Raw genomic sequence first — 24,218 nt, 5'->3', positions numbered from 1 at the left:
CATATTAATACAGACAAATAACTTATGCTGTCATTACCGAAGTGATTTATCCCTTTACAAATGCAGATTTGTAAAGGGGAAAAAGGGTAGAATTGGTGCTACCTTGTTCGAACTTGCTAGAGAAGTTGTCAGTGGAACAAGAAAATCCAGTTATCTTGACTTAGAACTGATTCAGTTGTGTTTTTTAGCTTTAAATCAAAAAGCCTGCAATGCTATACCTGAATAGACATGTGAAAGGATTTTTCTATTTTAAGGAGAGTATTTGATGAAAGCAAAGTGGTGTGTGCTTTATGATACAAAAATAATGGACACACTATTCAACATAAATGCTACCACAGTCCTCATAGTTGCAATAGTAATGGGCTCAGGTTACGACCTTTAAAATTTGTTTTCATTAATTATTTTTGTCTTAGCGAGCTTCTGCTGATGATAATTTCAACATTGTTTATTTAGATGTAAAATTGCAGTACTCTGTAAAGGTTTAGTTTTGGATCACTTCCAGTGTTACTGCTTGGTAAAAAATAAATCCGTTTAATTACAATTCAGCATCTCATTCTATGTTGTTCTGGTTCAAGGGCTCTGCATTTGAACTTCCGATGCATCTATTGTCTAAAACAATTAGGCTACTTGAAAAAAGTGAAATGCACTTTTACTTCCTTCAGTTGTATTGAGGCAAACACCAGTTACACCTGATGACTTCAAAATATATCCAAGTCAAAATACTGCATGTTCTCAACTGCTACAAAGCAAAGAATGTGCTCCGTAAGAAGGTTATGCTGAGTGGGATAAGCTTTCTAATGAAGCAGATTCATTTCTGTTGAACACAATGGCATATTTGTGTGACTTCCGCCTCTTGTAATACAGAGCACAATTCAGTGTCCAGTGTGTGCCTTTTATTATTGGTGCAGTGTTCATCGCTGTAAACATTGTTTTTGTAACTGTCTCATGGCAAGGTCTGAATAGTGCTCATGTTACCAAGTTTATTAACCTGAACTTAAACTTGGTCATAGATCAGCTGATGATTAGTGAACAGGGTTTGATTTACAGAAATAAGGGAATATGTATACACTACAAATAACTTGGGTGTAAAAACTTTCAAGGAAAAAAAAAAACATTTTATTTTTCCTTTATCTCAATTTCTGTTAAGCACTGGTTACATATAGCACTTTGGAAGCTTGAGAAATGATTTTGAAGACCAGTTCCAGATTTATGTTAAACTCAGCTAGTCTATTTTAATGAATAGTGTTTTATGTTAAAACACTAAGAAGAGAGTCTTGAGAAAAAATACAATCAGTTATCCAGGTTATACAAACAAAAACCAGTACCATGGCACTATGTTGAAACTACACTGTGGGATATTGCCATAGCTTATCTACTTTATTCTTATCCAAGGTTAAGTTAATAGTGTGCTGAAACTTCATGAATGTAAGCTTATCCATTGAAATATGTCTGTCTGCTTTTTATAAAAAGCAGACAAATTCTGGTTAGCTTCAAGATGTTTATTTTGATTCATTGTACAGTATTTGGTTTTCAAGATCGGTATTATTAAAACAGTTTTTCTTCCTGAAAAACAAATAATCTCATACTGTTTTTCATTTTCAAAAGTGTAACATTGTAGATAGTGTAAAGAGGGTGTAAATACCTTGAAACCCCCCCGCCGCCACTAGACATTTGTGTGTATGCTCAATTTCAGATCTGGTGTCACACGTTTCATCTCTGATTTCACTTCATAATAATATTCTGCATCTTTACGAGATGCAACTGTTCAGGGCTAATAATTATCCTGCTCAGCACGATCCACCAATTTCTGGTGTATAATTCTCTGTTGTTAATGTTGAGCTAACCCTGTACTTTATTTGCTTTCTCATTCATCTTCTAGCACTCTGAGTCTGTTTTTTTTTTTTTCCTGTTTGTAACATGTGTTTGAGAGTCATACCCTCTGGACTCCCGTTGCTTTTTTGGTGGTCGGTTGATTGGGCCAGGATGGACAATTATTATAGTGTTTAGCTCCTAGTAATCCTCGGTAACTTCAGTTGTGTGCGTGGGTGTGCATAATCACAGATCTCGACTCGACTTTTTTGGCTTTGGTGAAGGAATAAATCACCAGCTTGCCATCAGCCTAATTGTTTTCAGTTGTAGTTTACTGTCATTTAAGAAAAGATCAAGTGGAGAAGTGAAGTCTTTTGTTTGTTTTTTGTTTTCCCGTTTTTGAGATTTATTTTTAAAAGCAGATCAAGTCTTCTGTACTTTTTGCTTATTTGATTGCCGCTCACACACTTTCTTCACTTGTTTAATAAGGAACTCAACCTTTGGAATACTGCAATATGTACCCAGAGTGAATCCTCGTTGTCATCCTATACCAATTATTTGACAAAAAAAATTAAGATTTTTTAGAATTTAGATTATAGACAGAAGCATACCACAATAAAAAATAGCTTACCACAATGCCTTGAAGTGTTTGATATGATCCTTCATTCATGTATTTAAAAGATGCAGTGGACGTTTGTCAAAACTTCACATTGGTGTTGTTCGAATTAGTGGGTGTTAACTGGGTTATGTCCATGTGTTTGTTTTGAAGTGTGCACACAGTTTGCATTTACACTGAGAGCAAAACAACATGAACACAGAGTAAGGGAAAAAAGATTTTCCTTTTTCATTAAGAACCAAATAGTTTGTAGGCTGTAATTATACCTGTTTGTAATTTCAAAAATGTATAATCAAGCTGTTTAATTCAAGGGCTCTTATTTTATTTAAAGCTGCTTCTCTTTAGTGCTGCATACATTCTGGGTGATTAAATAAGTAAATTACAGACTGATGTGAACTTGCAGCATGACCCCCACCCATCTAAGTCTGGTTGTTATGGCAGCTCCACAGCACATTTCTTTTTGTTTGCATTCTCCTTTTCCTTCTCCTGTAGTATGGGGCCGAGTTCCGAAGGTTTTCCGTGGACCGGTTCAAACCTGGCAAGTTTGAGGAGTTCTACAAACTCATCCTGCACATTCATCGGATAACCAACATGGAGGTGATGCTTGGCTACGCCGACGTCCATGGAGATCTGCTTCCCATCAACAATGATGACAACTTCTGCAAGGCGGTGTCTACAGCCAACCCCCTGCTCAGGGTCTTCATTCAGAGACAAGGTAATACTTCAGCTCTTCGGCTTCACTAGGGAGAGGAGACGCAAGCTATTATGGGTGATGAGGTGGTTGGAGGCAGGGAGCACTAGGCTGTGGCTCCTTCTCAGGCCGGTTCAGAGATACAGGTCTGGAGATTTGCAATACAGGCAGATTTGATCTGTGCATCTGAAGCATCAGAACTGAGATGTGCTGTTAAGTTGCTCCAGCTGCACTAGTAGTGAGCTGATTCAGGTAGTTAAGACCTCAGGTGGAATAAAATCTCCAAGACTGGAGTTGCACAAAGTGTCATAACCCACTGAAGTAAACTGCTTTTTCAGGGAGATGTTTCTATATTTCAATCTTGAAAAGTTATCCAATACTTAAGGCGTTTTATGCATCTGGCTACTGTTCATGCTCTTTTCCCTCCCAGGCCTTCCTGTTTGATAATTCGTTCCATAGGGCTTAAATAATAAAAATAACATAAAAAGGTCCATCAATACCAAAAGAGTATTGAAATGGACGGGAGTACAAATATATTAAATTCTGCAGCTCTGTGTTAATTCCTCTGTGCAGCCTGTGGTTTAGGGGAACATTAGACCTGTGTCTCCATCTAAGCAGGTGTCTTAGAGCTGTAGTACATGCTCATTTTTTGAATAGCCAAAGAAGTTACCATGAACCTTTAAGTAGATAACCACACATTCCTGTGCGGTGTACGTTTGCAGCCGACAGATCACCACTGTTGTCTAACTGTTCCAATCCATTTATATTTCCAAGTGTCAGGTGGCAGTTCACTGCGTAATTGAAGCAAGAGTGCAAGTGAAGCCCTGGACAATACATCTGAGTGATGACTTCCTGTAGGAAAGGCTAGTGTTTCTAATCGGTTAACTGACCGAAAAAAAACTTTAAAGGGGAGCAACTGCTTGCAGTATGCTTTTGATCTGATTACATTGAGGCCGAAGATTAGGCCTAGTCATTTAAACAATCTTTTTAAAAAAATGTATTAAAAATAAATCTAATCTCATTGCTGTATGTTCTCACTATTTTTAAAACCTCTTTAGGATATTTCATGGATTTATTTAGCATTAGCTGGGAGGTCTCCTCTCCGTGTTTAATTGAGCATTTAGTTGTTGTCGCGCAGAGGAAACCTAGAACCAAATAAACAGGTCACTGGGAAGCTTGCATAAAGGCTACTGAAATACCAGGAATTATTGAAGAACAAAAGCTCTGCATGCAGTCTCTGTGAGTGCAAAGGCAGAGCTTATGTTTGTTATGGGGTAAATAAATGGCAATAACTTAACCTTATGTGGAAGTTGGAAAGAAACTAGCACAATGCTTTGTTTTTTAGTCAGTGTGAATTATTTTGCATCATTATCCACACATTTTAAAGCAACATTATTTAAATTAGAGAGGTAAAAGAAATTTAAATTTGTGAATGAACAGTGGCCTGTTTTTGCTACTGGCAGCAGATTTCTGGCTTCAGATGGTGGAAGCAAAGCAGCAGTTTAGTTTTGAATATGATTCATGTATCCACAAACACAGCTGTTTAGCTGCCTGTCACTTTTGGAGAAAAACATTTGAGATTTTTGTGCTGAAAAGCAGACAGCCACTAAATTACTCTAGCTCACTATACTTAGCTGTGGTGGAAGACCTATTTTTGTAAACAATTATGGTCTGAATTTACCCAGTCATTGCAACAAAGCTACAAAAGTAGTTATTATCACCTCTTGAGGTTAAATAGTTCACCTGAGAGATCTGTGATAACTAGGCCAAACATATTTACTTAATCCCTCTTTTTTGGGGGGAAATGTTAACTTGCCAGTCAACATTAACTCTTAAACGATATATATATATATATATATATAAAAAAAATGGGAATGTGACTATAGAATTGCATTCCATTGTTGAAGATGTACTGTGCATTAAGTTCTTCTCCCAGTTGAGAGTTTCTCACTCGTTTACATCTGGTCAGTGTCGCTTTATAATGGTATAACTGCAGGATTGCAGGATGAGGGGAGGAATTCATTATTCCTGTCAGTTGCAGTTTCAAAGAATTCCCTGACTTTTTGGATTTGTTTTCACAGTCGGGATCAGACAGTGACTCATTGCTTTAGTGAGCATTCAGATGCTAAGATCATCTGGCTGATAGACTAAACAAACTCTCTACCTTGTTTCCAAAGGTAAAGTATATTGAATTTTTAGGCTTCAGATTCCCCTCTTGTGATAGAATAAAATTACATCAAAATTTGAAAACATTTTAATCAGAGTAATCATTCAGCCTCAATGGGGCTATTTTTATTCATATGAACTTGTTAAATCTGATTTTATGTTTTTTCTGAAACCATGCACATTTCTGGTGCTGCCACATAAAATCCATATCATTTCCATCTTTCTTTTTCTTGCAACAGTGCAATTTATTTCTGAGAATGAATAGTTTCCATTCAGTATCCAGAGCTGTGTAGTGGAGCTGCTGCAAGAAAAAAGGTTGATCTTAATAAGCAATTAAACCCATTTAAGTAGGAATTTTCCCCATACCACAGCAAGTTCACTATTCCATTAGAGCAACTGATTGCTGATTAGGAAGGACTTCAAAAGAAGTTAAAATTGTCCCATAGTAATGGAGTCTGCTGATAAGCTGTTAGTGGCTGAGGAGGAGTAATAACAGTAATAATAATAATAACAGTAACAACTGAATAATAAGTTGTTTACAGGTGTAAGAAATATTTAATTGTGATTGGTTATTAGTCAGGTTGGTTTTGCTTAAATGTTCTCATAGTTACAAATGTGAGTTAATTTAAGTAAACCGTGTGTGTGGTGTTAGGAAGTGTATGGGGTGGCAGGGTGTCTGATTTTGTTATGGAAGGAGTATTCATCTGCACAGGTGCTGGCTTCTGATCCTTTTTTATGAATTGTGCTTTTAGATTTCTGTTTAATGACTTATCCATATCCTAGAGAAAAACTGGAAGGCAGCCTGCTGAGATCAGAGATCCTGCAGTTTAATTGAGTTCCGTCAATAAATCAATAAATCCTGCCATTAACGTCTGGGGAGACTCCCCCGGTCGTTATGTAACCAGTACCGCAGATGCAGATCTAAAGAAGAAGGCCCTTAAGGTTGTAGGACAATTTGCCAGGTGCACAGCAGCAGACTGTTAGCAGTTTTGTGGTGTGTTGTACTTTACTGCATTGTTTGGAAAGAATTTAGTTTTTCTTTCTGAAAAAGGGACTACCAAAATTAATGTACATTTCACTGCTGTAGTAAACTCACGAAACTGTACAAAAATGTAATGTTTTCAATTAATGAACATATTTAATATTCAGTGCTGTTCTTTTTTCCATGCATGGAACACTTCAAAATTAAAAGTTTCAGAAGTAGTTTCTACACATTAGACTCTTGTGCATTGAAATTAATACTGAAAGGAAAGTAGGAAACACGAGGTGTCTTTCATAGTTCTGTGCACAACACCTGGGGACAATCGTGACATGAAGATCAATGAGAGGATCAAGCTAACAATTACAAATATGTTATAAATGTAATAGTTGGAAATTACACGCTTACAATTACAGTTGACCTCAGGCTTGTATTGCAATACTGGGTCTGTGATCCAGCAACAACTGACCATGTGACCTGCAGTTGTATAGATGGTATTTGCTGCTGACATTGGGACCCATTGGGGTATGCAACTTAATCGTATTTTTAAGCCTAGTTTTTAAAATTGGCTTGGTTTTTCCTGGTCAGATAGAGGGTTGAAAACTTGATCATGCATCAAAACAGTACGCAAACTGAAATGTTGTCACAGCAATGCGTTATAATCTCCCTATCCCCTATGCCCATCAATCTTGTATTGACTGTCACTTTGAAAAGTAATCACATTATCCAGTGAGTATGGTTAGGTCTGATCTGTTTTTCTGTTGTTGTTGCATTTAGCTTTCAGAAGGAGGAAAACACATTGTTTGATAAAAGGTCAAATGGTTTGGTAACTGTTTATAAGAATGGTGTTTTATTAAAGTAATATCTCCATATCAAAAACAGCAAATGGTCTAAAATGTAAACCATGTTACTCTTAAATTTTTGACATCATACTAAATAATTCAAATATTTTTAAATGAAAATCCAGTTTTGACCTATTTGTAAGGCCTCCGTATATCCAGTGTCTTTTCCTGGTGCTAATGGGAGACTTTGGATCTTCAACAGTGGAGACTTAACCCGTTCCCACAGAGTAGTTTATACAAGTGGCAGGGGTTACTGTTCCTTAGACGGTGCCTCCCCATTCTCCTCTCTCATTGTGTGAGTCTGGGATGTGGGTTTGCAGTGTAATTGTACCTGGGCAGTCATGTGTTTCCCAGTGGTCGATCGCATTAGCCGTGGGTCAGGGGACACCACTTGTGTGGCTTTGTCTCGGCAGTGACGGCTCCTGTTGTTTCACATGATGTTCAGGCTGATCTTGTCCTCGACCGAGCACAAGCTTCGGCTCATATTTTTGCATTGTTTGCCGTTTTGAAAATTCCTAAAGGGCCCTATCCTTATTAGATTCTTCAGTGTTTTTTTAATGAGTAATGCCAGTAAATGCATGATCTAGATCTTGTGATGGAGTTTGCATTTCCGGATGTTGCATGGAATGGGGGGCCGCAGTAGAAAATGAACAACCGATCAAAACGAAATATGTCCCAAATCATAAATTTCTGTTAGGGAATAGTTATAAACTTTTTGTTTTATTATTTTCCACTAAATTACATGTGCAATATGTAAAAGAAAATGTTCAGAAAGTGTAAAAATATAGTCAAGGTTCAGAAAAGGAACCCCTGATCTAGATGATTGCTTTGGATGCTTTAATGTTTATTAGTTTATGGCTATCAGCTGTGCAAAAACAGCCCACATTAATCTGTTATGACATTCTCCTATTCAAAAGTAAAATGTAATTGTTACAGGCTTTCAGAAGATAAAATCACCTACCCTTTCCAGTCCACATTTCAAAATGCAATTGTGTTTTTTAAATCAAATGACATTTAAATCAAAGACTAGGCTACTTGCAGAAATAGTCAAGCAAGAAACATTTTATAAATCTGTTTCCATCAGCTTGATGCTGCCTTTTATACATTAGATCTTGTATTTGCAAGAGCTGAATAGAATTTGTACGGTTCTATCCTGTTTGATTAGGCTTTTTATTGTAATAATATAACGGTAACAGTCTTGTCAGGCTAGGTGTGTGTGTGTGCGTGTGTGTGTGTGTGCGCACGTGCATGCATGTACAAGCACACACACTGGCTAAAAAGTGAAAGGCTGGGAGTGCAGAGTGAAACTTTAATTTGGTCTCAGTTGCACATCCTGTACTCAGCAGGGCTGAATAGGCTTTTGCTTTTGTAAGTGTGGTTTCTGAATGGTATTGTTGTTTTGCAAGAGGATTCCAGAGCCAGTCCCAGACTAAACTTTAAACAACTGTTAAGGAAAAAAATCCTAGTTCTCCAGCTGAAGTTAAATAAATACTGGTAAGGTAAAAAGAAAGAAAAGTGAACCTCCTGGCCATGGCTGTTTCAGAACACTTGCTCTAATTATATCTCAGTTTGATGAATGAGTTGAAAACTCGGTACTGCATTCAGACTTAAATATGATCAAAGTGTCAATTGATCGTACAATTAAAAAACATTGCAATCAGCAGCATGTGAAAGTTGTAGCCCAACCTGGAACTGGAACTGAGAAATGTAGCATTGTTGTATCACTTCACTGCCAGCTGTTATTGAATCAGTCATCTCTTGGATATTGGCAAGGAGAGGGAAATGAACTTCTGGAGGCTAGGCATTAATAAACTAAATACACGAGCTACTGAAGATGAAAAAAAATAAGGATTTTCAATGTATTCACACTTCACACTTGGCAATTACAAACGTTTTTAAGGGTGAATTGTTCAATTTAAAAATTCCATATGTGTATATACATCGTAATGAAAAGGGAAAGGTGCAGCCCTTCAGTAGTGGACAAAGTGAGTCCTGTCTTACCTGTAGACTGTTTTGCACAATTGGGATGAGTCACTTTATCAATACCATTACTAAATTCGCCAACAATAGGTTTTTAATATATGATAGCTATAAGCTACCATTCTCGGAGTGTGTTGTGTAGTTGTGGTTAGCACCTTGTGTTGGTGTTAGTCCTTTACAAAACAGGCCAAGGGGCTAAAATTCGAATGAGCTTCAAGCCTGTTCGATTCATTGTTAATTATGTGCATGTTAAAAACTGCTGGCTACTACTGTGGCTTGCCGACAGAGCTCCGGTTTCTCCCGTGCAGGTAATCGGTGAAGAGAGACAAAGCCATGTTGTTTTTTCTTTCTGCATTGCATTTCCAGACAGTAGAGCCAGACCTGGTCTACAGACTGGTGATCCCCAAGTTATTAAAGCATGCCTGTGTATATAGGGCTTGAGGGGGGCTTTTTATCCTTGACATCTGTATGGAGCAACCTTAAAAAACATCAAAAAGGGAAATTCTTAAGAGCGAAAATCAGATACTTTTAACATCATAGCATGCAACATCTGGTACACATTTATTGTGCACCTAAAGTATACTGTTTCAAGCAGTCGAGAGGCATAGTATAGTCAAAGCATAGTACATCTGTCTCCTCCACGTACCTGTTAATGGAGTCTTATCTTGGGTTACTTTTCCAGCAAAAGCACAAACTGTGGAATTTGGTTTTGGTTGGGGGGCAGTGCTTTTGATATTCACAGACTTCAAGTCTTAAAGTATAGGTCACGGGGAAAGGGCACCTTCTCCTCAGTCAGGCAGTCTCTCTCTGGAGATCATGAAAGATTTGCAAAGTCGAGTCCAGAGAGCATACAGAATATTAGCCTCCCGTAACTCAATTAGACAAAACTTACAAACGACAGTGTTTTTATTTGATAAGATGGCAGAATTTCATTTTTCTCCAATGAAACTCTTTCAGACTGTCTTCAGGAAACCAAGAACTAGCGTTGTTGACCTCCTGAGCTCCCAATACACTTTGTAGAATGACATCTAAAGAGATTTCTTTCAAGTGGCATGAGTGTGACGTGACACGGAATGTGCAAGGGACGAAAAGCCAGAAAAAATTCCTCTTACTTCTATAGTAGCGCTCACAACCAGTAATTGGATTTATATAATTGAAAAGGTTCTTGTTAAGTGACTTACTAGATTAATAAATGAATGTCATTGTATAATAATAAAGTTTTACATTTTTTAATGGTGATTTTTAATGTAGTAATTCAGGTGGTGATGATGATGCATTACTGTGTTAGAATGAATTGCGAGATATTTTTGTGGAGAACATCTTCATTAGAGTCAGAATACTATTTAGTGTACAGTAAAAAGGTTGCATTAGGGAGAAATTTTGAAATAAAGGCAATTTATACATTAATTAAAACCTATAAATGGGTGCAGAAAAAATCCCAACCTGAATTCAGCTGAGAGCTGTGGACTAACTATGCAATAGGGTACCTTTAACATTGTAAACCGCATAGGACATCCAAAGCCAGGAGAATGTTCACACTTATTTGCCTGACAATACATTTAACAATGCAAAGTAACAGGAAACATCCCATTTGAACTTATCATCACAAGGTCCAGATACACCTGAGTAAGTGGCACTGAGCTTATTGCAATTCTCCTGTTTTTGTCAGATCTCTTGGTCACATTGTTGGTCAAGGAAATGAGCTCTATGGGGAGTCTGTTAGCTCCAAACAGTTTCTGAATGATGATATGTAATGATAACAGTGATAATAGGGGGCTGTCCATGATTGCTCTGTCCCTTATCCCTTAACTGTAGGTAACAAAGAGATAGCTGTAGGTGACAGTGCTATCATCTAACAAAGGTCAGTAGGCTTTATACAATACCAGCAGTTTGCTAATGGAATTATACTTGTAATCACTTTGAATTTACAGCAAAATGGGTAACTTATATGCACCACAGGCAGTATGTTGAAGACAAACCAAGGAGATAGAATAACCTGCATACAATGTTTGATTTTTAAACCACCACAAAGCCCTCCAGAAAAGGCATATCCAAACAATGGGTTTGCACCCTCACCTTTCTCAGAACAATCATGCTGTTTTCAGATTATTCAGTTAGGAATTTACAAACCGTTTAATATACAGTAGGGCTGGGTGATATGGCCAAAATACAGTATCACAGTATTTTCCACATTTTTGATGGTATGACGGTGCTTATTCATACTGTTCATAAAGCAAAAATAATAGGACACAACTGACATTGAATTACGTTCCCTGTTCTGTGCCAGATGTCTTGAAACCAAGTCATGTCCTCACTATCAACAACGCACCCCTCACTGGGGTCACTTTGCTGTGAAGTTTCACCCGCACTACTCCCCTCCATCTTGTCTTTGTTCATTGTGCATTTATCAGGTTTGTTTGTCAACACACAATACACATGGAATTTATTTTCGATATTTGGCTGAGGCAGTTCTGCAAAGAGATTCAGAGATGAGTGTTTCTGCTTGATGCCATTAACCCCACCCACAGAAATCTGCGAAGCTGAGAAGCTGCTGCGGGAGGTGAGCTGTGGCTGTGAGACAATCAAGAGGGATGTGTTAAGCTGTATGAAAACTATTGCTGCCCCCTTGTTAGCGGAGGCGAATGTCAACTTTCATTACACAATGAAGCCGTGAACAGCCCTGTCAAAACCATATACAATTCTAGATAGTCTAAAGTTATTTTTTAAAATATAATGTAAATGTATGAATCACAATAATTAAGTTGTTACTTAAATGATTGGCAGTTCTATTTGTTGGACAAAAACTATAATAATAATATAAAAATAATAATGTCATCCAATTACGTCGATTTCTGTAGGGTTTGTGAAGAAAGTTGGTCGCATTCTTATTGTGCAGATCTGTGGAAATTTGCCTTACATGAACACTTTCAGATCAGATGTGTCTCATGTGAGACAGCGCAGTGTCAAGCAGCCTGCACAGCAAGTTGTGGGATACGCGGACTTTATTGGCAGCTGAATGCTACTGAATGATACGGTCATTAGTAAATTATTCAATTTAGCACAGAAAACTTTAAAATACCGATATGAAGGTATAGTAAAAGTCCAAACCGGTCCGTAAATGAATATTGGTCTATATATATATTTTTTTTTACGGTATACCGCCCAGCACTATATACAGTGCTATAAAGTCTACACCCCCTTGCACTTTTTTTCATATGTTTTTGTGGCAGTGCCTCAGGATTCCACTGATCTACACGCCATACTCCACACCTTTCAGTAAGATATATAAGAATTAATGCTTACGGAATACTTGGAGTCATGCAACATATTTTTGATTGGATTTAGGTCGGGACTCTGACTGGACCACTCAAGGACATTTATCTTTTTTTTCCTTTGACACTGCAGTGTAGCTTTGGCTGTGTGCTTTGGGTCATTGTCATGCTGAAAGGTGAATTTCTGTCCCAGTTTCATGCTTCTTACAGCAGCAGGTTTTCCTCAAGGACTCTTATGTACTTTGCTATGTTCATTTTTGCTCCGACTTTTAAAGCATTTTAATATCGGTATCTGCTTTACTAAAATTAACAGAAGCAGACAAATAAATAGAAACCAGGACCGAAAGTAAACTACTTGTTTCAAGGTTTGTTTCGTTTTTTTTTTGTCCACTCTTAACATAATGCAAGACTTAATCGCAACATCTGGTCTTTGGAAGCCAAAAAATGAATAGTTTCTGAGAAGTTGCTGTTGTAATTTGTCTACTGCCTTTTTAGTCGTATTGGGCCTATTCATATTTCAAAAAAGCCATGTGACCATAGCTACTGTTACTGTAATACTTTACAGAAGACAGTGAAACTAGAGACTACCATCTGATTGAGATTAAATAATATTTAATTTAATATCATTTAGTACAGAGTGCAATAGTGCAGCACATCCACCAAAATAATGATTCATGGACATTATGAGCGAAGGAGCATTTATTGCAATGCTATATTTTCATGGAGTAAAAGTGTTCACCTGGAGAGGGCTGTCAAAATGCAGTGTGAGGTAGGAGCTCATGCAGGGAAAGTGGAGAAATGTGTCCTGTGTGGACTGTATGAGCTGTCAGGTATGCAGGCTAAATATATAGTAACTAGTTTGAAATACAAAGCTATAGTGAATAAAAGCAGTGTATGTTGAAAACAGTTTACAGTTATTTATGTTTTGACTGCAGTGTGTGCGTTTAGAAAAAAGTGCTTTGTTATTTATAGCAATAATATTAATGTTTTATGATCATATTTCAATTGAAATACTAAATATGTGCTATGTAAATGTTGGATTTGATGATCATGAATAAAACTTCTGAGGTTTGTACGATGGTTTGTCTTTGATTATCATATCGCAGCTGTTAAAGAACTATCGGTAACAATGACCAGCTTTGGCACTTGTAGGTAATTCGAAATGTCGGCGATTCTAGTGTTAATAGAATTTTTAAAAACTCATCCTTATAATTTTCAGTAACTTATATTGTGATCATTTTCTTTACCAGTCCAGTTTTTGCTTGGTTTCTTAGCTGAAACTTGTTTGCTATTCATCTTGTACACCAATTCACTTCTATCTCTGCATTTTCCACAAGGTCTTTTTTCTGTTGACACTAATCTCAGTTCTGAATATGGGTGCTGCAGGGCTATCCTTTTCTTTTGTTGTGTGTTCTGATGAGTTAAACCTCTTTATATTTAGCTCTGCCTTTTGGATGTTTCCCTTTGTTTATTATAAAAAATGACTTTGGGCAACCTCATTAAAGTACTCTGCATCTTTAAGAGCAGTCTGTGAGGAGTATTATTTCATGTTCTTTGCCCTTTCTCTGCTGTTCTATAGCCTTAAGTTGGCTCACTTTCACATTGTGAGCCTCAGCAGTAGCAGGAGAGGAAAGTATCTGAGCAGAGCCTTCATTATCTTAGCCTGTAGTCATTCATTGTGTTGATTGAGAGACGGAAAGATGTGGCACAAATAAAGGGAAATGAATCCAGCGGGTTTTGGCATGGCTGCATTGTGAAAATTCACTTCAATTTGGCTCGATGAAGAAGTGCATTTTGTGTACTGTCAGGACATTGCATGCTTTAGGGTAAGTGAACTGTTTCTGCCAAGTTGTTTCTCTCCGAAATGTAGACAAATTTTTGATGCCAAGGTCTAGTGTTATTTACGTGACTGGTTCCAGTCGCAACCAGAGTATTCATACTACAGTAAATCTGCTATCTGTTTTTGAGGAACTATGTGTTTTTAAACAAACTAAGGTTTACTGGTTTTGTGCATTTAAAAAAAAAAAAAAAAAAAAAAATGTTTTTAAATAGCGCCAAACCATAGCACAAGAAGTCAAACTGAAATGTTCCTCCACAGAATGCTCACTCAACCAAAACATTTTCCTCATCTTTGCACTTTCCTGAATCTACTGAACCTACAAAAATAAACGTAATTTAGCTATACTGTCGCCACAATCTTAAGGCATGAACAGTCTAAACCCAGATGTTGGCTGTATCTTGTAGATTTATTATTACTGTACATGGCCACACTTCTTCCTGTGTTGCACATTCTTGAGGATTAACTGTAGTTCTACACATGCTTATCAGATCGAAGATGTGCACTCTTATACAAATAAATAAACAATGACTCTTTCTGCAGAAATGTTTTCTCTGGAAGAAAAAAATAGTACTGTTGAATATTTAAAGATTTTGTTTACTTTTTAAAGTTGAGAATCTAGTCTCTACTTTCTCTTAATGTCATAGGTGGACTGACATACAATACCTATATGTGTGCTGTTAATGGCTTATTCATTTCATATAATGCAACATTTCTCTCATAGTTTGAGAATGCATCTCTAATATGTCCAGACTTAGACTTGGAACTCACTCGTTTTAGGAATCCAATTGCCAGGTGTAGACATTTTTGATGCTGTTTATTAATTTCCCATCCTGTCCCAAGTCCATTGTAAAGCAACTCCAAGTATTTTAATATCTGGTATTTTGCTATGTAGTATTTTGAAGAATAATAATGTCCATATTTAAAAGCGAGAATGGGCAGACTGGAAGAGCGTTCAAAGAGGTAATAAAACATAGCTGAGTTCCAGTCTTAAGTGAAGTCCTGTGTGGCCCCTTTGCTTTTACTGCACCCCTTGCTGCTTTGCTCACAAAAGCTGCCATAAACGTTGGGTGGTGATACCATTTGGATCCACAGACACCTAGCTGTAGTGTTTGTGCCATAGCTAATTGAGCACTGGTCTTTTTTCTGTGAAGCCTGGCTTGCATTAGGAATGAGCTGGTAATGAGGGTGTAGCTAGGTGTAAATCAAGCAATGGGCACATTATTTAATGGCCCACCTCCCTCTTTTCCTGTGCACTGCAGCTGTTCATGTAGAGCTTGGCTATTGTCTTTGTGTTCAATTAATTTGCAGTGGATTTACTTTCAGTTGAAATTTATGAAATCACTCACCATTGTTGAATTAACCTCACTGAGGCAAATGAAGATTGCTAATAGTGCTAAAGGGCCTTTACACTGACCGCTTTTTAAGATGGCTCTATGGGAGTGTAAATGCTACCGTTGCACCTAAGCTGACATAAAAACCCAACTTGGGTCCGTCCTAAGTGCAGCTTAACTGTGGCTGGGTCTAGGGTGGGTCACGCACAACCTGAGCATCTCTAGGCAACGGGCTTCATGACTTTAACATCAATTTAGGCAACTCCTCCAAGTGGCATGATATTTTTGAAAAGACTACTTGTCATTCCTCTAATCATTAACTGTTTTTAGTGAAATATTTGTACTTCTGTATATAATTTGTATAAATGAGAAATGATGCGCCATGTAAACAAAAGCATATCTTGTGTATCTTATGAATAGCCTAATAAATTATTTATATATACGGTTAGTTCCATAAATATTTGGACAGTGACACAATTGTCATATTTTTGTCTCTGTGTGCCAACACAATGGATTTGAAAGGAAACACTCAATATGTGCTTTAATTTGAGGGTAGTTACATCCACATTGGGTGAACGGTATAGGAATTACACCCATTTTTATAGGTGGTCCCCCCAATTTTAGAGGCTCAAAAGTAATTGGACAAACAGACACAATTGTCATCATTTTGTGAGATTCAACCAAGTATTGAAACTCACAATTTAATTACTGTCCAAATATTTATGGAACTAACTGTGTGTGTGTGTGTGTGTGTGTGTGTTTGTTTTGTTCTTGTTGTTGTCTAACCTCCTTTTAATAAACTTGTTTGCAATACAAGGTGTTTGTAGTTCTTTGGTATACTTTGGTCTTTGGGGGGAGGAGAAAACTGGCGAACAGCACGTATTGTAAATAGGAGGTTTGCGTGCAGGTTGGCCGAAGATAGCTGAGGTCCCACCTTTGTGTATAAGCAGTAATAGACGCATCTGACACCCAGCTCTGGAAAAAGTGGCCACTTTCAACTATGTTGCAAGTCTATATTACATTCTCTGCATACATTATGACTCTCTGCTTAAAGTTGTAGTTTAAGCAATACCTGCTATCTACAGCCATCACAGAATTTTGTTTTTATCTAGTACATTTTGCAAAAGATAAGTTTGCTTTTTTGTTTTAAACAGTTTGTATTGCTTAGCAGAACCATAGTTGGTTTGTGTGCTAGCTCTTTAGCTCTTTAGCACCCTTAATCTTGAATATCTTCAAGCCTGAACGACTGTGACTATTTTCTGTTACCAGAACATGATCCGGCATAGCTGCAGATTACTCCATTGATAAAAATCAAATATTCCTTGTAGTTATTTGTGCAATGTTGATCCTTTCTATGAAGGCGACCACATATTTTTGCTTTTAACAAAAAGCTTCTATTTACCCATTATTATAGTCCAGTTTTTTCCAGTTTATTTTACATAACTTCTGTTTTTGCAAGTCATATTATCCATGGTGTTTGATTGTTTTCATGGAGCTAAGAAGTATTTACAATCTCTTTCTTGTCAGGCAGACACCAAGGAGTGTAGTGCTAAAAAATATTTGCTTTCCTCTTGAAAAGGTGAGGCCTCTCTTTTTTTTTTTTTTCTTTTACTTGTAGTTTTTTTGCTGGCTCAGCTTAGTCATCTCCAAAGGTCATGCCTCTCGGAAACCTCCACAAACCACCTCATCATTTTTCTGTCATCAGACTGACACAGTCTGGGGGCTCTGTGTTTACATTATTTAATAGGAAATTGGTTGTGCTTGGCAAACTGTGATTCAAACAGATTCTTTTGTTTTATTGCCCTGTTGAAATGTGTTCTACTCGCTCCATTAAATAAATTGCCAGGCTGTCTAAAGCAATAAAATATTTATTTTTTTAACATCCCCTAAATTCTTTCAAGGGTGTTCCCTCAGTATTCTACCATTTGAACCTCCAACAGTTTTTTAAAGTCGCCTATCATAAACGAACTTATAAAGACTTTCATTCTTTTTTTAAAACAGAATATGCCTATTTCAGCTACATTGTTGTTTTTAAACTTAATTACTGGACAGCCATGTTGTGGTTGGTACAGTTAATGTCTGGTAGAAGTCAAAGCTAATCCATCATGCGCTGGAGCTCAATACAACCAATTGCTTTAGCTGATCTGGCATTGCTCTTCTAAATGCTAGCAGTTTAGCGGCCTGGGATTGTGCTGAAACGCTACAAACTGATCAGATTTGTTTTCAGAGTGACGAATTAATTTGTTTTTTCTTATTAAGCACATCGTTGTGTTTACTACATCTGGAATGAACTGGAACTTCTGAAACTATCTGAATTTAGAAGTAAACACAAAACCAAATGGAAGTATCCAACATTTTGGACATGGTTATCACTGACCTGGTACTGTTTTTGTCAAAGGCTTAAGAGTCATCCACTGAAATCTTGCCCTCTTGACTCTTCCAGATTCCCTCATTTCATATGACTTCCCTGTCTCTTACAGTGAGGCTGAGCAGATTAAACAGTTTCCCTTACAGAGGACAAGCCTGGCTTCCTCACAGTCCCTCTGTGACAATCTACCCTGCTTGTGACCTGCTGTATCTGGAGGTACTGGCTGACAGATTCCAATTACAGATGTTATGAGTATTGGCATTGCAATAGGTTAAGTTTATTGCTGTCTGTCAGTGATCTGGTTATTTTCCAGAGCAGCTGTGTCCGAGAGAAAGGGGATTGTGTTGCCTGGGCTTCTGCGGAGGCACCCCCTCACTATAATGTCTGTGAAAAATGCACATGGTGCTCTGCTTTTTGTGCACAAGAACAGTTAATGTAAGTATACACTAATGGCACGGAGGCTTAAAGTTAAGGGACTTGCATCCGCTTAAGCAATATTGAATAAGCTTGAGTAAGTCATTTTGTGAAAAAGTGCAGATCCTAAAAAACTGCGATGTAGATTTTTAGGCTTTCTATGGATTCTGGGTGACTTCCAAAGAGCTGTCAAAAAATGAAACGACTTTATTAATGGTTTTCAGTACACATAAATAGACTCCAGTGCCTGAAAATCCTGGCAACTGTTAGTCCTTTGTATTGGCAGAATGTTCTCTGCCAGCCTGGTTCAGTCCCTTAAGTCTACCCTCTATAGATATTCTCTGTGACTTCTCTAGAACAGCTCTTTCCCGTAATTCAGTAGTATGAACTGCTTTGCACACAGAGTTGACACATCTGCTACATTCTAGTTAAGTAGCAGCATGAAGAAAATAACTTGGTTGTTTTATATCTTCCTGTAGTTTCCAGAAAACGATTCTATAGATCAGCACAAACTGAGTAATGCAGGGACAGTATGGAAAACTGCTATATTTTAATGCAACCCAATGCACTAATATAGCTCTGGACTGATTTATAATGTGTTTATAAGTAACAATACTTCATATTGGCATTAGAGATGGCATGGAACAATCAATTTGTATTTGTGGTTAAATCTTTTGTTTTAAAAGGTGGTGGTTAAATCGGATGTCATGCTTGAAGTTTTATCAAGATTCCAGTGCAGTGCATTCAACACAAAGATGCCTTTCTCTAGCACAGCACCGTTTGTAAAAATGTATCGCACACGAGAATAGAAGTATTGGGTTCTCTGTGTTTTCCGGATAAGTCTTCCTGGTCATTCGCAAGGAAGGTGTAACTAGATTGCAGAAATTGTGTATACTTATGTTTCACAATCATTTGGGCTTAAAAGTACAGACATGATCAAACAGGCCCCAGAGTGGCATGTTCCTAATGTATACAGTAAGTGCATAGCCTATCTGTAAAGCATATCCACTTTTTGTTTTTTATAAACCCAAACACTGGTTCAGGAGGGATTCTCTCTCCTCTCAAACAGCATTAGCAATTGCATAGAATACAGTAACTTTTTGGTTTCATATTTGGAAGAGAATTTATTTAAAGCATATCATATAAAATTCTCTGGCACTATGGTTTTGACTGAACTAATGTGGTATCATAATGTAAAGTTAATTATTAGAGGCACATATACTCGGTTAAAGCTGCTTCATCCTCATCAGATCTCATCTGGCAGTCTTCCAAATTTCCTTTGTAGCCTTTATCCAAAAAAGGTGCGAGAGAATGACATTTATGTGATTATTCCTGATAAATTTCGGAATATTTAATTATTCTAATGGACTTGTATGAAATACTAGTGGGTACATCTGCTTGAAGAGAGCTGTCAAAAATAACATTATCAATTTCCTAAAAGCTCTACTGGCATAATGGTGATAATTATTTCACCTTTATATCATACATTTATGTCCTCTAAAACCAGGGAAAAGAGAGGCAGGTAACAATACACCAGTTTGGGTTTTCAAAGTGCATATATTTCCCTCCCTCTTTTTAAAACCGGCCTGGTTTAAAATGGACAGATACATTCTGTGCAATGTTGTATGTTAAACCTATATGCTTAATGTTTTCCCTCTCTTTTTCTCAGTTATATTTTAATCTTGCCACCTTTTGTAAGACTGCAAAATATTCCATAAATTTCAGCAACCTCTTGCACTGTGGAGATATGCTTAGAAAGTATGCTTGTTTACTGTGACTTCAATATGATCTGGTTTTGCGGTGGACAGTCTGGTGTTTTCCTGTAAGTGCCGTGAAATTCATTTTAATGGAGGCCCATTTGGTTTGCTGGCAGCTTGTGAGCACATGGGATCTGACCGTGAGAACTGAGAATAGGGTTTGCTTTAAACAGAACTCCCTTTGCCAGTACTTATTTTCAGTTACTTTAATTACGAAGGAGCTTTCAAAGTTCACCACAGTTGTCGCAAATATTTTGTCCGAGTCCTTCACTGGAACCACGGTATAAACAAGTCAAATGTCAAAAATAGGAGACACATTGACGGCTTTTCCTGTAAGCTTTCCCTCTTTCCCCGCCCCCCCCCACTCTTTCTTGGAATCTGTGGCCTGCAATGGAGGGTGGAGAGCTGTGAATGGGAAAACTGCCCCAAATCTGCTAATGAGCCTGGGTTTCAGTAAGTGTTAGTCAAGACTGGCCAAAATACATATACACAATGCAGGTCATTTTGCGTGTGTGCGCAAGTGTTTTTTTTTTTTTTTTTCTTCCACCTTTAAACTGAGAGTGGCTGCTTTTTCTGTCTGCCTGCTATAATATAAAGACTGCAGCCCCAAACTAAAACATTGCACGCTATGGAATTTAGGCTTATTAAATGTGTTTAGTGGAATTTATACTTGCTTTAGAAGGCTTATATTGGAATTGTTTGCCATTAAGTGTAAAATGGACTCATATTATAAAAACACATGTAAGAGGTAAAAAGGAATAGGTCTTCCTCTGTAAAATCACCTGTCAGGCTCTATAATATACACACTGTATGTGTGCCTGAAGCATTTTCTAGACGTGCATTTTTTGTTATTGTTGTTTTTCCTCTTCCCTGGGAAAGAACAATTTTGGTGCTTGTGTGTTTAGACTTTTGTCTGTGTCCTGGTCGCCCTGTCTCTGGTGTGCAAACAGCAGTGAAAGTATCTAATTCTGAGATGTTCTTTGACTAGAGCATTTGACATTTTTCTGGCATTGTTCAGCAAAAATGAGAATGGTGGTGACTACATCAACACAGGGGAAAAAAAGGCAATTTTCTGCATGACGGCCTTCTGTAGCCATAGCTCTTCAGGCAAAGATCTTGCCCTTCACACTTTTAAGGTCTGTTTTACCAGCAAAGATCAAATTGATCCTCCTTGGACTTAAATTGATTGGCTACAACACATTTTACCCCTTGCAGGAATGCCATCATCCTGAAAACCTTCGCTGAAAATGAAGACTAAGGCAACACTTTTATGGCTGCACTGCATTTTTTGAGTGAACAATGAGGCATAAATTAACACTTAAAACTCTACCACTCTTCATATAAAACAGGTCTTCCGATACTTTGCCTGTTTCATTACATTGTTATTTTAGTTTTTAGAATATTGACGCTCCTTCAAGGGTGGTGGTGGGGGGGCAAGGCTTATTCAAAGGCTTTTAAGTGAGGATTGTCTTCATTAAATAGGTTTATGAATAGGGGTTATTTTTGCTGCACAATACAGCATGTTATTTTTGATGACTTAATTTTTATGGCACATTTTCAACTAGTAATGGGTCAGTCCATTTAGCATATAGTGAAAGAATCCACTCATAAAGCTTGCAATTTAGCATTTACAGTCTATGTAATAGTCCACTTTTAATAGTGTTTAAGATATGTGGGGCCAGGTGGAAATTACACTACCACTCTGCAACTCTTAACAGAAAGTCCCTTTTCTTCTGTTCTGGACAATGAACCAGACTGATTTTCAAAGTTCCTTCACCTCTTTCACTATGTGAACAACTATAATTTCCATCATGAATTACCTGTGACTTGTATCCATTTTCCACTGGCATATCAGACCCGACCTGGGACCCTTTTTTGTTTTCCTAAGGTTTTTACGACCGAGTAGATTTCTCATGAGTACAATGAATTAGTGCGCTCTCCGAGAAGCTTGTCTCACCTCTTTTCATAGTCTGTGTGTCGTTGGTTACACAAGTTTGTAATGAATTAGACTAATAATATAGACCAAATATCCCTAGGAACAATCTACTATTGACAATCATTGGTTGGTTTTCACTTCCATTTAGTAAAAAAAAAAAAAAAAAGAGAGAGAAACCACACTGTCAAGATCCTCCATTGTTGTCATCTGAACAACCCGACTATCTTTCAGCATCATGAACGCAACTCTTGATGACCACAGCACGTGACATAATTTACTTCAGCTTGGGTAGTGCAGTGGAAAACACCGGAACCACCCGTACCAGGCCAGCCCGGCTGCGTTTTGGCTTGGTTCTAGGTCGGGTCGGATGTGCCAGTGGAAAGGCCAGTGGAAATAATGACATGGCACTGATTGAAGCAGTTTACTGATTTTATCTGGCATTTCTATATTCAAACTTCTATGAAACATGCATTTATCAGTGGATGTGCAGCCTTTAATTTGTTTTCCTAACCTGTTAGTGTTTCTGAGAGGAAGATTCATCAAAGTAAATAAGGTTCTTAATCGACTTTATCAAAGTCCTGTGGGGCCTGTTTGTTTACTGTACTGGAGTTTGTTTATGTGGGAGATTAGTGCAGTTCAGCCTACTGCCTACACTGTTTGGTGGGTGTATTCCTTGTTCAGTCCTTTACATAGAATTATCGCATACATGTGTCATTTTAATATATAAGCACATTTTAAAGGAATGGGGGATAAAAGGGCAGGACAATAAATAATAAATCAATTACCCTTTCTTAAAATTATCCTTCTTGAAACCTGATTTGTTCTAGGGGGTTTGCGGGAAGGGTGAAGTTTAAATGTTTGTGCAGCTAATATGTTGTGTAGTGGTGGAACAGGAAGCAATTTAGTTGTTTTGGGTAGGCCTACATGTTTAATTTAATGTAATTGCGCTGTGGTTCTGTTTTTGTGTTTGTATATGACACTTTACCTGCAGCTGCTGTTAGTTTGGGGTGGGGGGTTTGTCTAATGCTTGTATGACTCTTTATCCTAGAACTCGGTATAGAAAGGACATCTGGAAATGTTTCAAACATTTATGTTGTCCTAATTGGTCAGTCGTTTTCATGAGTTGTATGTAATATGGTTTTGTTTATTATGTAATGTTGTTATCTATGTCAGCTGTAGAGACACTAATTATATTCATAACTGAGTAAGGCTCTAGGACAGATACATGCCTAATGTTTATTATGGCTTTTAATCCCTTGCTCAAATTGCATACGTTTTACACTGCCGTACAAGAGAGAACTCTTGTTAAGTGGAAAACTACAGATTCAGAAAATAACAAGTATTTTTTAAGTAATACACTACAAAAGGATATAATTTATATTGTGAAATTGATGATGGTAGTGTTTTTTTGTTTGTTTCAAACTACTAAATACAGCACAGTACACATTGTACATAATTTAAAACTATGTTCTGAGACAGTTTGACCTTCACACTGAATCTAATAAACTAACAATTCCTTATGTTTTCAGTACCCTGCTAGGTGTTTTTATGACTGTCTTTTGGGTTAAATGTATGCATTTACACCAGTATGTTTTGTGTGTGCGTTTGTGGGTTAGATTACCATAAAGGAGAAGAAATGCAAGTTTTATCAGAACTCTTTGTTGCAACTATTTTAAATCCACAAATGGAATGTAATATTCCACTATTTCTCAGGTTACAAATGCCAATAAAACCAATAATACTGCCTTATTTAAACATTCATATATGTCATTGTCTACAGTGTTTGCTTTGTTTAATGTGTGCTAACTGTACTGTAATCTAGAGTTAGGTGAATCCTGTGATTTCCATTATGAGCAACGTTCTATTTAACATAGGTTTACTCAAAAGCCTTTGATAATGTACCTGGTGTATTATGTAGAATTGTTTAAAAATTTGCTTGTGTCATTGCCCTGTCTTTCATTGAACACCAGGAAGTTTGAAACACAAATAACAGCATTCAGGTTTCCCTGAAAATCTCATTACACTTGGCCACTGCCTCTAAAAATCTTAATGGTCAGTTAAATTTCATAGAGAGAAAGAAATAGGTCAAACCTTTAAAACGATAAAGGGACCAGTCATTCCAAGCTCTGAAGTTATCCATCCGCTAATAATTCTCACTGGAATCTTTGTATGCATTTATTACCCACCGAGTGACCTCAGCATCAGGGTCAGCCATGC

At 37.4% G+C, this 24,218-nt stretch overlaps 1 protein-coding gene across 1 annotated transcript in view; it reads left to right on the top strand.

Annotated features, from left to right (window-relative positions):
* The window catches only part of LOC136760460 (partitioning defective 6 homolog gamma), a 51,481-nt gene that overhangs the window by 5,679 nt on the left and 21,584 nt on the right, over nt 1-24,218 (top strand). Inside the window, exon 2 of the mRNA XM_066715869.1 lies at nt 2,918-3,140. Coding sequence (XP_066571966.1) covers nt 2,918-3,140 — 223 coding nt within the window. The remainder of the gene's footprint in view (nt 1-2,917; nt 3,141-24,218) is intronic.

The sequence above is a fragment of the Amia ocellicauda genome, chromosome 10, assembly GCF_036373705.1.
Source record: "Amia ocellicauda isolate fAmiCal2 chromosome 10, fAmiCal2.hap1, whole genome shotgun sequence".
In the NCBI taxonomy this organism is placed as follows: Eukaryota; Metazoa; Chordata; class Actinopteri; order Amiiformes; family Amiidae; genus Amia; species Amia ocellicauda.
Note: the sequence above shows the minus strand (reverse complement) of the source record. Positions and strands in the feature narration are given on the sequence as shown.